General features: G+C 43.8%; 1 protein-coding gene across 3 annotated transcripts in view; it reads left to right on the top strand.

The window, feature by feature from the left end:
* Positions 1–17,778, top strand: part of Mcph1 (microcephalin 1) — a 202,114-nt gene that overhangs the window by 25,515 nt on the left and 158,821 nt on the right. For all 3 annotated transcript variants that reach the window (XM_076913876.1, XM_034520353.2, XM_076913875.1), the window contains 4 exons: positions 854–976; positions 3,189–3,278; positions 5,223–6,347; positions 16,259–16,359. In XM_076913876.1, coding sequence (XP_076769991.1) covers positions 854–976; positions 3,189–3,278; positions 5,223–6,347; positions 16,259–16,359 — 1,439 coding nt within the window. The remainder of the gene's footprint in view (positions 1–853; positions 977–3,188; positions 3,279–5,222; positions 6,348–16,258; positions 16,360–17,778) is intronic.

Consider the following 17,778-nt stretch of genomic DNA (forward strand, 5'->3'; position numbering starts at 1 on the left):
TGTGATCTTGCCAGCTTCAGGATACTTCCTGTCATTGTGTGACGTTTGGATTCTGGGGATTTTTGAGAGGGTAGATAAATGCTGCCCCTAGAGGAGGGGTGAGTTAGTGGTTGGTTACTGGTTGCTCACCATTTGTTAAGTAGTTGAGTACAAAGAAGAAATTAGATATCCTGAACTGAAAAGATCAAACTCGCCCAAGGAACTCAATGTCCCTAATCAGCAAGACATAGTCTAAAGATAACACTGCCCCGTTTCCCCCTCTTCTCTGGTGTTAGGGGTTAAAAGGGTGGAGAAGGGCGGAAGAAAGAAGAACCAACGGAGTAGCAAGTGCCAGCTACACAGACAGGTCTTCTTGTTTCATATCTAAAACAGGCAAATCATAGACTTTGTTTGCTTTTAATGCTGTAAGAAAGCAGTTGGGCTCACTTCCTGTGGCTAAATTCAGATGTGGGTGTGTGGGGGATGAGCAGTGTTCAGTAGGACTACATTCTACAACCTGGATAGAGAATGAGTTTCAGGAGCCAACCCACACTTGGCCTTTCTGGCTTCTTGTTAATTGTATGACGGTGTTCATGATATCAACTTACCTGTGTCTCAGTGACTACCTCTGTAAATGAGGATGCTGACACCTGTCATCATGTAGGGCTGGCTCGAGCTTGGTGACTAATTCATGCCCTGTACTGAGAGCTCAGCAAGGGTCAGCTGACAGCTAGCTGTACTCGCTGTGCCATGGTTCATGGTGGGAGTAATACTGTCTGTGGGAAGAGAGACTGAGGGAGCAGTAGTGCAGTGGGGGTGGGGTGGCTCTTAAAGGAACTGCTGGTAAAGTGTGACCATGGAAGTTTGTTTTCAGATGACGAGGTTCCTGTCCTTCTGTTTGAGTCCCCTCGATCACTGGTATATAGCTCCCCGGTGAATATGATGAAGAGGAGACTGCAAGAGATGAAGGAGAAGAGGGAAAATCTTTCCCCTACCTGTAAGTGGTTACATTGTAAAATGAAAATGATGTGTGCTGAGAATTACAGAAGAAATGTTATTTGATTTCTACCCTAGATGTTGTTTTTCCTTTTTACAGTATTTGGGTCAAGGGATCATGCTGCACCCCCAGTCTCCTTGCCTAGATATTTTGAGTGCTTCCTGATTTTAGTACTAAATTTCAGTGGAGACCTTTCTAGTATTTTCTTCCAGAAGAAATGTGCTTTGTAAGATTGGGGCCCATGTGAAAGACATGAGTGTCTCTAATTCCCCTCTTGCTGCTCCTTCATCATTTCCAGTATCCTAACTTTGTTTTTCTTTTTCAAAAAATGTAAGGAGCTGGAAAAATGGCTCAGAAGTGAAGAGCACTTTGTACCTTTACAGAGACTGGAGTTCAGTTCCCAGCACCCACATTGGGTGACTCATAACTGTCTATACTCCAGCTCAATTACTTAGTAATAAGCACGTTTTAGTACAGCGATGAGCAGTGTCGCGAATAAATAAACAAAGCCTTGCCTTCCCACTTTGACCTACACTCCTCTGCTGAGGTGTGTACAGTTGGGATGATTTGATGTGCTTTCTGTATGCAGTTGTAGTTTATTTCTTACTTAATTTAGATCATTAGGATGTTCTTTTTTGTTTGTTGTTGGTTTTGAGACATGATTTCTCTGTGTAGCCCTCGCTGTCCTACAGCCTGCTGTGTACACAGTGTGGCTCAGAGATCCAGCTGCCTCTGCCTCCCAACTAACTGCATGCCTTTAATCTGCAATTTAAGCTGCGATTAACCTGCCACGCTAGGCACATCATATACATTTTTATTAAGCCTTTTCCTTCACTTGCTACTTTAAAAACTATGCTAGACTCATCTGCATCTCAGGCCCGTGAGTATCAGCCATGGTAACAAATAAGACTGAGATGGACTATAGCTTTTACTGAGACTCCATGAGAGTTTTGTTCAGAGGAAGCAGAGGATGGCAGCTGAGGCAGGTACACCGCTCTGTCTCATGTGCACATCCAAGTTGATTCAACATGTATGTAAACTGAGTCCAAGATTTTAAACACGACACTAAAGCCAGCTGTGGTGGTGCACGCCTACAATCCAAATCTTAATATTCAAAAGGTAGAGGCAGGAGGAGCAGGAATTCAGGAGCACCTTGTAAGGATAGCCTGAATTTATGTATTAAAATGAGCCTGTCCCTGAATATCAAAACAAAAGCCCCCCCCCCCCCAAACAAAACTACTTCGAAAGTGAATGTAATAGGGCTAAGGCTCTGTAGTTGAGTTCTTGCCTAGTGCACACAAAGCCCTGATTCAGTTCTCATCCTCAAAGCAAAATGAGTAACCTCAGCATCTGAGGGCTGCTTTCTCCCCACACCTTCTTTGTATATATGTCCTTATTTTATAGTCATTTTATCAAGTTTCCGTAGGGAAACATTCTCTGAATCTCCTTTAAGAATGACTTTTAAAGGCTGCTTAAGTACTGTACTTCCAGAGGACCCAGGAACAGTTCCCAGAAGAATGTTGGGTGGCTCAACACATCTTGTGACTGCAGCTAGAAGGGATCCCAGTACCTCTTCTACACTCCTGTCCCATATCCATACCCATACACAGAAACACATATATACACATAATTAAAAATAAATTTTAAAAATCCTTGGATATGTTTGTTTTTTGTCTTTTGTATGGACAGCCTTTGAAGATAGCACCTAGAACCTCATTTATTAAATCGTTGATGTTCTAGATATTTCCTATGAAACCGAAGGTTTCTTAACTGCAACACTGTTGACTTTGGGGGACAACTCGTTATTGCGTATACTTTCTAAACCAGTAATATCCTTCCCACTGTGACAGACATTGCCCCATGTCTTTGTCAGCACTGGACTTCTGCTTACTTGGAGGAAAATATTAGGAACTTCGGTTCTCAAAGAAACTGAAAACATTCCCTTAATTTGGTTTAAACTTCATACAAGTTGGATTTTGGATGTCCCATCTCATGTGATTGTGTGTTCATGCTGATTGATAGGGGTTCATGTTGTTGGTCTTACATCTACAGTACACTTGATGCAATTTTTATACTCAAATTGTGTTAAGCTTAGAATAAAGGTAAGAGTAATTTCCTGTAGATATGGGATCAGGAGCAGAATGGGTAGACATGCTGTTGTCTGTAGGCAGTTCTGCTGTCCAGTGTCAATGACATGCCATTGTATTCTCAGCTTCCCAGATGCTGGAGCAGTCTCAGCAGAGTCCGTGTGTCAGTCTGTTGGAAACATCCTCAAACATTTCTCACCAACCTTTGACTTCAGGTAAAATTGTAATATGTATTTTGTTTTTGTGACAAACTTATGATTTGAAAAGTAAGTGTGTGTGTGTGTGTGTGTGTGTGTGTGTGTGTGTGTGTGTGTGTGTGTGTGTCCGTCCTCTCACACTGTACTTTTCGAGATAAACTTTTACTGTGAACCTCTGGCTAGCATGGCACGTCCATAGAGACACAGGTAGCCTCCAACTAGAGCCATGTTCTTGTCTCCTCGGGTGCTGAGATTACAGAAATGCACCGCCATGCCCAGATTTCATGTGGTTAGTTCTAAACACGCAAGTAGCTAAGTAAAACTAACTCAGGTTTCTCCTTGAGATTTGGTATTACAGTATTATGGACCTCCTGCTTGAAATCCATTAGTTCCTCCCTGCAGAGTTGTTTGATTGTTTGTTTTGTTGTGGAAATCCTTGCGACTATATATGATTTAAATGCAGTGTAACGTATATCTGAGAACAGTTAGCAGTAAAGAGGAATTATTTCATATTTAAATTAACCCATGAAGTATATTATTGAAGAGTCTGTGTCAAGCAGTATGGGAGCCCTTGACCTTTTTTCAAGATTTCAGCTTTCAGGTGCTGAGTTCTCATGTAAGTCCATGGGAGAGCCTAAATGAAGTCTCTGGGACCCTTAAACATCTGTGTTCAAAAGGGCTTCAAATGCCAGACGAGCAGATTGAGCTAGGTGTTCTTCCTGTCCATGTGGTGTATTCTGGCAGTCTGTCCTGCCAGGTCTGGGATTGTTTACCCATTCATCTTCTCTTTGATCAGATTTGTCTCCCATGGGTTGGAAGCGAATGGTAATAACAATGCTGGCTTCCTTTTCCCTGAACTATTCTGTCTCACTGTATCACACACACCCCACATCTCCATGAGGTAGGCTCACCCCCACTTCCATTTCACAGAAGGACACAGGGCGGCCAAGTGGGTTACGCACGATGCTGCGGTTGTGAGTGACACACCAGGCTCCTGACGTAAGTAGTCTCAGAGCTTATGCTCCTAATGATGTGCCACAGTGTGTTGTGGCTCATTGAACAGTGATTAAAGCCTTCAATTGCTAAAGTGAATGTCAGTATCACTAGCTGCTGCCTTTGAAGCATGTCTGCATAGGCCCACTGTCAGGACGGCTGCTACCCCTCCCTTCCCAGAGCACAGCTTCAAGGACAGGGTATCTCTGGTGCTTTTCTCTTAAAGCTGAGCTCCTGTTGTCTTAAGAGGCAGTTAGAATCCCAGCATTCCCTCCAGATTGTGTCCTTTCTCTAAAAACAAAGCCCTCAACTGGGCAGCTCTGTGCCAGTAGAGAACCAAGTCTGAGTGATGACCACAAGCTCCAAATGAGCAGAAAATGCTGACTGCCCTCCAGTACCTCAGCATAATGAGAGGACAGAAACCCTATGCTGTGACGAATATTGCTGTGTCCTGGGAGGGGCTAACACTGTGACCTGACAAGATCAGGAGATTCACAGGTGACAGTGACACTCAGGTGGTTCTGAAGGATGAGTTGTGTTTGCCCACAGCAAAATGTGTCAGAAAGCTGGGACTGGTGTCCCAGTGAAACCTGGAGACTTGAGGTGGTGGACAGCATAGTGTTACTTCTAAGAAAAGTGCGGGCTTCATGAGAGGTCAGAATATTGAGAGCCCCACATGGTTCGTTTGAAGTATAAATAAAACATGAAAACTTTCCAGAAGAACAGGGGACAGGTAGGAGGAGCTGAGTTCTATTTATCAGGGGAAATGGTTTCTAGAAGCCCAAAGCCTAGCCACGCATGGCAGCATATACCCTTAAACCAAGCCAGCACTCGGGAGGCAGGGCCAGGCAGATCGCTTGAGATCCAGGCCTGCTAGGGTTACACAGTGAGACCCTGTCCTTAAAAGAAAACAAGGTACTTAACGGTCATTTGCACATTTTAAAAATGATTCTTTCTTGATCTCTCCAGATGAATCCTTTGCCAGTGGTTCTCACTCATCTTTTGATGGTCTCTTTGGAGATCAAGAAAGGAAACTGGGAAGATCAGCCAATGAGATGGCCAGGATGACATACCCTTCCTCGCCTGTGCTGAAGGCAAGCAGTTTTTATGGTTCAGCATCACCCAACCACCTCAGGCAGCCAACTCCTCAGAAAGCTCCAGACAGTCCTTCAAAGGAGAGTATCAACTTGCAGAGAGATGCTACAGGTGTGGTAGCTGATTCGGAGAGAAAGCAAGCTGCAGGCATATCTCAGGGGATGCCTGATGAGAAGGACTGTCTGTCTCCTACGGAGTCTATCATAGAAGAACATGTAGTACATTTGGGGCCCAAGAGTTCTTCAGCAAAGAGAAAAAGGGCAGCGGACTTGGGTTCACCTCCAAAAGGAAAACTGAAGAAGAGGTACAAGAGAAAGCCTGCTCTGGCACTAGAGTTATTCAAGTCCAACCATAGCCTGCAGTCCACAACTGGACTCATCTCGGGGACTCCTGATGTTGAGGCTTCTTCGTATGAGGACTATTTTTCCCCTGATAATCTCAAGGAGAGGAATTCAGAAAGACTTCCTCCCGAGGCTCAGCCACTAGCAAGCCCTTCTCTGTTCCACTGCAGGGGTCTCTCAAAATGGGATCGGAAAAACATGCTAGAAACGTGTGATTTTACCTGCATTGGTAAAAAACACAGATCCAACAGCATTAGTGACTTAATTTCAAAAAGTACTTCTAGTCTTGAGAAACCTGACAAAAAGAAAGTGAATACAGCTTCTACTAGCTTGCCTTTGGTGAAGAACTCTGCTAATGACAGCCCAGGGCATTGCAGGCAGCCTGGCCCTCAGCTGAGGGAAGACACAGACCCAGAAGGAAGCTGCCACCCTGAAATCCTGTGTAGTCCTGCTTGCTTCATCACACCCTTGAAAGGAAGTAGTACAGAAACCAGAGACCTGGGTGATGAAAAAGCCTCCCCCAAAGAAGGTACCACTCCTCCTGCATCAGCCTCTCCTGAAGATGAAGCACACAGCTATAATCTCAGTTTGGGAGAGGATTGTAATGTAGAAAAATCTGTAGAAGAAAAGGAGAACATAGCCACAGGATATAGTGAAAGTATGTGAACCTCATTTCCTAAGTATTTTTTGTTCTGCCAGTATGTAATGCTGTGTTCATATTTTAAATCTGTCTTTATAATTTAAGTCTTTCTCCCTCCCCTTTATTTTAAGGAACATGCATTTGATATTTCCAGTGATGTTCTTGAGGGATAGGTAGCAGGCCCTGAGCTTTCTGGTCAGATCTGTTGCTATGAATATACCTCCCCAGGCTTTGTCCTTGTGGATTAGAAGAAACAGTAGTGCTTACTTTAAGTGGTTGACCGCTACCTTTCCTATATGTCTGTCTCAGTTAGCTAACTGTACCAGAGACATAACTGATAGAGAAATGTATTCTTTTTTTTTTTTTTTTTTTTTTTAAATTTGGGTTCATTTAGCAAGGGTTTATATGTGAGGGGTGCAGTAAAGAAACCTCCAAATGACCACTCCATGATTAGGAAGGCTTTTCTTGTAAATAAGAAAGTATCCAGAAGCATCTGGAAGAGTCCAACAAGAGAGAAAGAGAAACAGACTGGCTATGGCCAGGGCTGTCTGCCAGAGACGAGATGAGCAAGAGGCAAAGAAAGAGCTGTAAGGGAGCAAGAGGTAGAGAAGGAAAGAGAAGCTGAGACTAGGAGAAGTACTGAGGGCTGAGGCTCTGAAGAGAGCCGGGATCTGAGGTGCGAAGGGCCAGCATGCTGGGGTGGTGGCTTGTCTTCATGAGGGAGCCTGACAGCATGGGCTTTAATATGCAGCCACAGACACATGTCAGTGGAGCCATATGTCCCTTCTACTGCACATATGGAAAATGACTCCTTTTGGCCTGTGGGAACTGATTTCACAAGTTCATGAGGAATACTGGCTTTTATCTACCCAGGTTCAGTTGGGCATAGACTTAATTTTGTGCCAAGTCAGTAGGCTTGCCCTGGTCGATGTAGGGAACGGGGCTACCCTTTGGCACATTTGTACCATAGAACTCTAGAGAGCATCGGACATGATTTTCCTAACACAAACTGAAAACGTTTTGAAATCTGTCATCACTGTTTACTTTGGGCAATGTCAAATAAGAGCAAACATCTTTAAGACATTTTGCTCAATTAAAAATTTAGTTATGGATCTCTCTCCAGCCCTCAAGTAAGAATTTGGTATGGCTTCCTGCTTACTGTGCATCAAACCTATTCAAATAGCTTTGTTTATTCCTATTTGTAATTTATTTGTAATTATTAAGGTGATTTATTTGTTGAACAACATAATAATAAGCTATATGATTATAGGAATTTAGGCAAAGGTAGCAAAAATATCAACAAATTTTGCAATCAAAGTTGAATTCTTAGCCTTTGACCATTATTTAAGTTTGGCTAATATTGAATATGACCAAACTTACTCTTCATTGTTTTTGCATTTAAGGTGGTTTCAGCCACTGTTGCTGGGACAGCTGAGCTGGGCTGAAATAATCACAGGTCTAGCTCTTTGAGGATAAACTCACCTAAATTGTCTCAGTACATCAATTAAATGATTTTTAGATTTTTAAGCTTATAGAGTGGCTTTTGAATAATTTATATTTATAATAGTATTTTTATGTGGAGATTAATATGTGTTTTCAAACTATATAAAATTACATAGGCTCTAGTAAATATGAAAAAGTATAATGCTTTGACAGTTTAAAATTATCTTGTGTTCTGAGTTTTTATCTTTTTTATAACGCATTTGAATATTATATGATATGTAAATATAATTTAAGTGGGACATAACTGGTTCCAAACAGCCTGGCATTGCAGTTGTGCAGTCATTAGACGAATGTGTATTTCTTTTTTCTTTTCTTTTTTTTTTTTTGTTTGCTTCTTTTTGTTTTGTTTTGTTTTGTTTTGTTTTTCTTAGACAGGGTTTCTCTGCGTAGCCCTGGCTGTCCTGGAACTCACTCTGTAGACCAGGCTGGCCTTGAACTCAGAAATCCGCCTGCCTCTGGCTCCCAAGTGTTGGGATTAAAGGCGTGCGCCACCACCACCCAGCAAATGTGTATTTCTTAATCCAGGACTCAACCTTCCTGTCTACAGTCCTGAACATTAGGCTTCAGAAACAGCACAGAGGACATGGGCATTGGGTGCCACTACAGTACTCAGAGGACACTGGGAGATTTGCTGATTGTGAAGTGGGCTGGCTTGGTACATAGGCAGGGATAGATGTGACTCAGTTTGACTCTTACTGAAATGCTCTGTAAATTATCGTGTCACTACCACAACACAACATGGGCTCCTAAGGCATGGAAACACCTCTCTAACCTAAGCATTTTTTTTTATACTTTATAAAAGTATACTTTTATACTTTCATATACTTTATATTATCTCATGGATATTTTATATTGTCCACTATCCATCAGCCTGGATTTAGGCCAATCAACTCTTGGGGATCCACCCTAGATACAACCATAAATCCTTGGGCTGAAGTGGAAATTCCATACTTGCCCCAACTGGAGCCAGGAAGGCTGCTCTGAGCATCAGCTAGACAGACCCTCCCAACCCCTCTCATTGAAATGAAAGGCTGTTCAGCGCTGCTTTCACCCCACTTGGACTTGCTGACTCTAAGATAGTTTGCAATGAGGTTTCTGAAGAAATCTACCAAGGTCAGTAGCTGAGACTGAAACAGTGGGGTATAGTCATTAACTTCACATTATAATTTTATGAACAATAAACAAGAAGTTTTCTTTATTAAAAAGAATAAACTTTCCCATCTCAATTTCTCACTTTCTGCCTGTGTTAATTCTTGAGTTACTATTAAAGGTTAGTGGTAGACCTGTTACACTTCTAGTTTGCTTCTAGTATGTAAGAAGAGAGCCAAGAAGGAAACAGTATGCACCCCTACCCCAACAGGTTCTAAATTCCTTGAAGAAAACAGATGATAAAGCCAGATAGGACATGTATCAGCTAGTGAGTATATTTCAGGGAGTGCAGATGGCGGATCCATAGAAAGAATAGCCAAAGGCGTCTGGAGGAGTCCAGGGCAGAGAGAGAGAGAGAGAGGGAGGGAGGGAGGGAGGGAGGGAGGGAGGGAGGGAGGGAGGGAGGGAGGGAGGGAGACAGAGAAATTAATCAGATAGAGAGACAGACAGACAGACAGACAGACAGACAGAAATTAATCAGATGACCCTTAGGGAGCCTGGTGCCAGCAGGGCTTTGATATGCAGCCACAGGTTCATGTCAGGGGAGCCATAAGTCCCTTCTGCCAGAGGTAAGGGAAAAGACTCCTTTTGGCAGATGAAACCAGTGTCACAAGTTCCTAAGGAATGCTGGCTTTTATCCAACCCCCAGAAATCCTCTTGTAGTGCAGGTGGGGCTCATTTCCGGATATACGAACTGCCTCTTGAAGTCTGGGGAATTGAAGCTTCCTTCGGACCCAACAGTGAGTGGTTAGTAAAACACAGATGCTCAAGAGTGTAGGTGGTTCCACCAGGTACCCAGATGGCTCCTCAGAGGAGGCTTTATTGACTCTAGGTAGGCCAGGTGAAAGGGTGTGCTTGTGTCTACTGGAGGAAGGAGGAGACTGGTGGAGCATCAAGCCATTGAGCCTGCAAGGTGGGAACAGTGACTGCAAGTGTGGCAGCAATCAGATCCTTGGGACCTTCCCTCCCAACGAGACAGGGCGTTCCAGTTTGTTTTATAGTGTGATGAGAAGCTGCTGGAGTAACCAAAAATGATTTGTTTTCACCGTAACCCTGGATACTCTGAAGAACAAACTGTGGCTTAGTGTGTGTCTAGAAGCAATTACTGTCAACACTATTCCCTTCCAGATAACTATGTGTATAAACTATGTGTATAAACATCCAAAAAATATATATATTTAAGGGGATTCTCGCGCCTACATAGAACCATCTAACCCTGTTGCCTTAAATGGGCCTTTTAAAAACTCATAACAATATGTCAGACATCCTGTCCACAGTAGATACGTGTTTCTTTTACTATAATCTGTGTTGAGGATCAGTGGCACTTTCTGTAATGGGTCAAAAGGATACAGGTATAGAGAAATATCATTATAAAATACAGATAATTAGAGAAAAGACATTCTTGCAAAACTTTTCTTGATGAAACACTAAATTGAGTATAGTCTTGGAACGCGTGTCTGCTCATGAGCAGATTTCTTGGGTGCCGAGAGAATGGATGACCCTGTAACTTAACTGGAACTCTGATGGGGGAGTTTCTCACCACCTAACCTGATTGCAAATAATTCCTTAAGGTTATTGTGTAATGTGTTATGCACCTCACTCTTGAGGGCGCCTTTTCACAAAGACTGGTCTTGTCCAAGTCCAGTGCCAAGGAAATGATTTTCAAACCTGTTGGGTCCTAAAGCAGTGTTTATGTAATTATAAGTTCCCTTGCCATGAGTGTCCCCCAGCAGGTCCTTAACTTACACATGCGTGACTCGATGGTGGGAAGATAGGCAGGAGCTCTTGGCTCGTGCAGGAAGAGAGATCTTGCAGTTAGGATATAGCTTTTGTTCTTTCATTAGGTCTGGGAAATGTAGGAACTGTATGTAGTCAAAATTCAAAAAGAAATGTCTGTACCCAAGTTGTATGGGTATGGAGGTCTTGCTTTCTGTTTAAATGTATCTATTTTGGAAGCAAGATCTTATTGTGTAGCACACTTGGCCTCCAGTTAGTAATCTTCCTTTCTCAGCCGCTGCACTGCTGTGACTGGATATGTGGCAACACACCAAGCTCCATTTATCTTTCAGTGGTGCAAGACAAGAAGTATGAAAAGCAGCTTGGTGAATATTGAGATGACATTCTTCTGCCTCTACTCCTACATATAGTCAGTCTGAATCACCCAGTACATAAAAGTCTCCCAGATGTCCTGAGCACCTTGGTGTATGATGGAGCTCCTACTCGCCTTTCACTGGTGATGCTGATGCAGTGTAGGACCCTGAAAGGCAGCCTGTTTTCTGGTTGAGCTAAGGTTGGAAACCCCGTGACCTGAGGGACAGCAGGTGTTTTGCCTGGTTCCCAGACACTAGGCTCCAAGGCCTCAGCCCTCCTTAGATTTGTGACCCTCACTCACGTGAGGGCAATGCCCCAAGCTCCTCCACAGGTAGAGGACTTGACCACAGGTCACATAGCATCAAGACAGATCTCCATTTTAATGAGGTACCTAAAGGCCTGGAGGACTTAGCCAATTAAGCTTTCCTTCCCAGACACTCCTCCCTGCAAAAGGTAGGCCCACCCTGTTTTTACACTTTCTGACATGACAATAAAAGCCTTAAAACCACAACTGCCTCTTTTCATCTGATTTGTTGCCTACAGAGCAGCCTTCTAATCTCCCACAGAGGCCCTCTTAGCTCTCCCAGTTGTGACCACCAAGCCAAGGCAGCAGCCTGCTATTAGAAGGACTCATCCCTGCAGGACACAGTTGGAGTTCCCCCCTCCCCCTCCGTTCTCAGGCTCCCAGTGGCTCCTGGGTGCCCAAGAGCCTGAGAACCAGATGGCCCCAACCTCTTGGCAGTCCCGGGGACCCCTGAGCCAGCTCCAGTGGTCCCCAGGACCTCAAACTGTGCTCCCCCACTCCCAGAGTGATGTCCCGAGGCTTCCCATAGCCTGATGCCTGCATAGAGTAAGTGCAGTCAAACCTCCTGCGTGTTCTGCTTCCCTTAGCAGCCTGAGCCCTGTGGCAGAGTGGACAGGGGACCCCCACTTAACTCTACAATGCAGCATCTCCATATGTCTCATTTGAATACCAGCTGAGTTAGTACTTTCTGTACTGTACCCCACATCTGGCCATTGATACAATGCAGATTTTATCCTGTGCAGTGTGTGGTGGAATTTCACGTCAGCATTTTATACATGTGTATTCATTTATCTGCACAGTTTGGCCACTTCCAACTATTGGTTTCTTTTACACAGTTACCAGCTGTTGGGGGTTGATGATGGACCACTGTCCTTCCAGCAGGTCTGGCTACTAGATCTTACAAAAGACAAATTTCAGATGTATAAACATTTGTTGCCCAGCAAAATTGGGGGCCTTTCAAGTAGTCAGCGTCCTTAACTTAGTGTCCTATTTGGGGCAAGCCTCTATAAAAGTTACTGTGTACCTCAGACTACCCAATATCTCTATATTTCATTATGTGTTATTTAAGGGTCAAGATCTGAGCATCATCTTAAGGGACAAAAGCTTTGGCTACTGTGGATATTCATGCCTTGCTCACGCATGGTTGGGGAGTGTTTTGTAACATCTCTGCCAACCCATTCTTGAATCTAAGAAGTTACCCAATGGGAAGCTTTCTGACAACTTGATGACATCAGTTACAGCTCATTTGCTTCATCTGTATTGGCAGTTAAGAAGGCATTTTGATTCGGGCTTGTGGACTGTCTCCCAGGTATGGCGACTGTTAGCATAGGAGCGGATGACACCTGTGGGGATTTTTTTGGGGGGGAGGGGGAGTGGCAGGGGGAGTTTCGAGACAGGGTTTCTCTGTGTAGTCCTGCCAGTCCTAGAACTCTGTAGATCAGGCTGGCCTCGAACTCAGAAATCCACCTGCCTCTGCCTCCCAAGTGCTGGGATTAAAGGCGTGCACCACCACTGCCAGGCGACACCTGTGTTTTTGATGGGGCTGAACATGTACCTCGTTTGAGTCTATATTGACATATTCTAACCAAGAAACAGACATATCTGTCAAATGTTTAATCCTAGAGTGTTAGTCTGTGACGGGAGTGACAGGAACTGTCCGTGCTGATCTTGGGAGGCTGGAGGTCACTGCCTGTGGCAGCTCTGGGCTTATCAGGACAATGAGGCTGTGAAAGGCAGGCCTTTCACAGGACCAGGAGCTCCGGTGATAGAACCAGTGGGATATGCTGGTAATGGTTGTATGGGAAGATTGCAAGCTCAGTATCCTGTGGACCATGTGTCTGTCTCTGCTCACACTCAGTCTTTTCGAGATGGAGTTTATATCATTGTAAGAATGTTGGAGCTGGGATTGTTCCCCGTGTGCTTCTATTTCTTGAGACATGGTCTTGCTCTGCAGCCTAGCCTGACCTTGGAGCAGCTTCCTACGTCAGCCTCTAAAGGAGGAATTCTCCTCCTGTGCCACACCACCCTTCTGCTAGATTCTTTTTCTTCTTTTCAGTTTGTATTTGATTATTTTATGAAAAGTAGCATGTGTACGATGAGGCTACAATGAAAAGGAGAGGCATCTAGGGTTTATAGTGTGGGCAGAACACTGGGTCCACCCCAAGTCCCAGCCTGGACCCTAGATGAGAGTATTTGGAAATTGGGCCTTTGGAAGAAGATTACATTCAGATGAGATCTCAAGGCTGGGGCCCTTATGATGTAACTGGTGTTTCATAAGGAGGATAAGAAACACCAGGAATTCTTCCAGTCTCCTTGCCTGTATGAACTGGTAGCAAGAAGGCTGCTGTCTGCAAGCCAGGGCAGGCGGGGATTGTGTGGGGGAGGGGAAGGCTCATCAGAAGCCAATTATCAGTGTCTAGTTGGGATCAATATCTTCAAAGTGTCTGGAACAGGAGATAAATCCCCCTTATCAAGACACCTAGTTAGAGCATTTTAAGACATTCATCAGACTGTCACATGGAGGAGCAGCAGTTCGCTGGAGACTGTGGGCAGGTGGCCAGGCTTCACCTAAGACATTCCAAATAGATACCTGTTAGTGGTTGCACTTGTCCATCCATAGACAAGTCCAGAGAAGGGACATTGACTTAGCAATATAGGGATGGATGGTGTTATAGGACCTCATATTGTTTGGCGTGGTGGGCATGTGCGCACGCTGCAGCACAGATGTGACAACCTGTGAAGGACAGCATTGCAGGAACAGACAGGGTAGCCAGGGGAGGGTGCTGGGAGATGGGACCTGACTGGCCCCATGGCCAGCTCAGAGCCTGGCAACCTTAGAGAAAATGTGACAACATCCCATGGTAGAGCATGTGAGGAGGTATGTTGAGAGATATGAGCTTGACTCAGGGTCTTATGTCTCCTTATGAATATTCTATCTCTAAATCACTTCTAACCTTAGATCTGAAAGATGATTAAAAACGAGGCCTGTTAGGAGCTGAGAGGGTTTGTTTGTTTGTTTGTTTGTTTTGAGACTGTTGGAAGCGTTAGGAAGTAATACAGAAATGTTGCTGTCATCTGTCAGGTGAAAAATTGTTCACTACCTCTTAGAGCAGACTCTCATCACGCTACCTGCTTGCTACAGTCCATCCTCTGAAAGCTAACTGAGGGCTTCAGTGGGTGGGCAGCTATCTGAGATTGAGAGGGACGTGACATTTAAAGGATGGCTGAAGAGGAAGGGGATTAGTGTGTGGTTGGTTTGTCTCCAAAGGGATCCAGTTTAGACATTTATAGACAAAGAATGTTGACCTTAAAATGTTTATAAGGCCCAGGATACAAATAACAGCTAGTTTGAATTCTGGAAAATGCTTAACTATTATTCTGTGTTTTTGAGTTTATGATTCATTTTATACTTATTTAGTGTGTACTGTGTGTGTGCATTGTGCAAGGATATGTGTGTGTGTGTGGGGGGGGGGTCAGGACAAATCACAGGAGTTAATTCTTACCTTCTACCATGTAGGGCTTAGGGATCAGACTCAGGATCCTCCAATCACTGAGCCATGTTGTTGGCTCCTGCTTTTATTTAGATATAGTTCCGTTTTGAAGAATGGAAGTTTACAAGTGCAGCTCCTCAAACTTGTGAGGGCCACTCTCGGCCTTATCACATTGCCCCGCCATAAGCAAAGTAGACTTTCTCATGGTATACACATTTTGGTTTCTGGAGGTGTTTTATGATTTTACCTTGGAGCATATTTATTTGCGTGTCTAGCATGTGAATTGGGTCATCTGCAGTGGTGGCCTCATGTTAGCTTTTGCCCATTCCTGAACCAGCATCTATGGGATATGCAGTTTAGCTGGCATCACCTTCCTCGACTGCTGCTCTCCAAGATCACAAGTGTGTTCATGTATGTCTCCTGGTATTTTCTCCTTTAAAAAAAGTCTACTGGAGAATAAAAACAGAGTTCATGCAAGGCTGCAGTGGTAAGGGTCAACACACACACACACACACACACACACACACACACACACACACGCACGCGCGCATCGTTCTATGCAGCTGGAATATCACAGAACCACATGCAATGCAGTGGGATCTCTTTGCTTATGTGTCTTTGTGGCAAGAAGTCGGTTTAATGTGAAAGTGCAGCAAGGAGCAGCATCAAGTTATGTGCAGATCAATACCTAAAGCTTTGTACTGAAGACCAGTCTGCAGGAACTAGGCATAAAGCTGACGTAACCGATTGCATCTAACAAATACCTTCTCTGGCAGACTGGATTTTATTATTTTGTAATTAAGAATTGTTTTGAATGGTGCAAACGCAGATGTGGTAAAGCACTCTGACCAACCCTGAAGATTTTCTTGGACAGTTGAGTGAATTACAAGGAGTTGCCTACTAGCTTTAAATACAGTTTTGGTTTTTTTTTTTTTTTTAACTCATATATGTATATGGTATCTGTATATAGTCACGTGTGTTTATAGCACATGCACATGGTGTCTGGCCCAAGGGTATGGCATTGCTCTTCATCTTACTCTTCGAAGCAGTGTTTCACCTATGAGTAGTCAGTCAGTTTGGGTCTGGTTAGTGCCTCGGTGGGTAATGCTTTCATTTATTTGCAAGTTTTAACATTTAATTTCAAAATAACACTGCCAATGCAATACAGCTAGCCTGGCTACTCTAGCCCTCAGACTTGTGCTGCAGGTGCATCATCTACTGAGTTGTCTCTCCAGCCCTCTAACCAGTTCTTAAGAGGTCTCAGCAGGTATGGTGGTGATTGACAGAGTCTGCGGTATTCTGTTCCTGTTAACCAGAAACGAATGCTTAATTTTTGTTTAGCTTAACCTACATGTTGTTTCTCACTAACCTCCACTCTACTTGGTTTTTAGGTGTTAAAAATGGACCAGGGAGGCCAGATCCTTCAGACAGCTCTCGCACAGGCCTTGTCAGACCTCAAGAGAAACCAAAGAAATATGAGAAAGAAAAAAAGGTCAGTGAGTAAAAATGTAACTTCAGACCTTCAGATACTCAGAAGTCACAGTGCTCTACTCTGTGTCAATCAAGCACATTGTTCCACGTACTTTGCGTTGACTTAAGAATTTATTTACAGGTGAATGTGGGGCAGTTGCACTATTACATAGAGGTCTGAGGTCATTCAGGAGGAAGCACTAACAATCCTAGACAAACCCAGCTTCCTCGACTCACTTTGCCAGCTTGTGCCTGGCTGGGAACAAGCCTCCTGCAGCCCTCAGGCACAGCGGGGCCAGTATTTGTTCTGTGGTAATCCGAAAGTTTCACTTGATAGGAGCCAAGCACCTAGGTATCCATCGTCTAAATAAATCAAGGCCTGCCGTAATACCCTAAGAGCGATAGTCACTAAGCTTACATAGGGTCTAGTGAACTTGAAGTCAGCATGGAAAATGGAGGCCACCCCTGCCAGGTCAGAAAGATAGCTGTGGAGAGTCTGGATTGCTTGAGCAGAGTACTCTGGAAGAACTGAGTAAGGTAGAGGTGTAGAAAGGTCAGTGGGCACGCTTTGGACACTTTGTGAGTTTGAAGAAGAACGGTAGGAATTTCTTGATACTCAATTTAGGTTTTAAAGTACAGCTTCCCGGTGTGTGGATCTTTGATGTAAGGTGGAGACAGGAGTTTGTATGGCATCTGGTATTGTTATAAGTCAACAAATAACACTCAGTTCAGTTTGCTGATTTGAAAGCTGATCGTAGGATTATAGAATTACATTAGTAAATTAAGTACCGCCTCCTCAAGTGAACTTCATTTCCAGATTAGGCCAGTATCTGTCCTTCCCTCCTTTTCTCCCTACGGAAACTGAGGATTTTACCTGCTTGGTTTTGATTCTTTTTTTTTTTTTTTTTTTATTAGATATTTTATTTACACTTCAGATGCCATCCCCTTTCCCCATTCCCCCCCCCCCCCTTAGAAAACCCCTATCCCATGCCCCCTTTTCCTTTTTGCATTTATACATTTTTTTTAAATAATGTTAATCATAAGCGTTATAAGTTTGGAATTGTTCAATCAGAGGTGTAACCCACTGACCGACCTAGATATAACAACTATCTTTGACTGGTGGAGATACATGAATATCTGCCTCCCTGTCTCCCCCCTCTTTCTCTCTTTCATCACCTAGCTTCTCCTATCCTTCTTCTCCTCCTCTTCTTACTCCTTTTCTTCCTCTCAGTACTCCTCCTACCTTAGCTCCTCCTACACATCACCCTTCCTGTTAAAATGAAACTTTTCTCTCAAAATACAATTAGAGCATAATTATGCCAATTTGTACCAGTGAGGTACAAGATAGTCCTAATACCCAGTCCATCATTTTGTTGACTAACCAGCACCTCTGTCATCTATCCTAACTAAAACATTTAGTTCTGAACCTGGCTTTAGGATG

Source organism: Arvicanthis niloticus, chromosome 16 (assembly GCF_011762505.2).
Source record: "Arvicanthis niloticus isolate mArvNil1 chromosome 16, mArvNil1.pat.X, whole genome shotgun sequence".
NCBI classification, from domain to species: Eukaryota; Metazoa; Chordata; class Mammalia; order Rodentia; family Muridae; genus Arvicanthis; species Arvicanthis niloticus.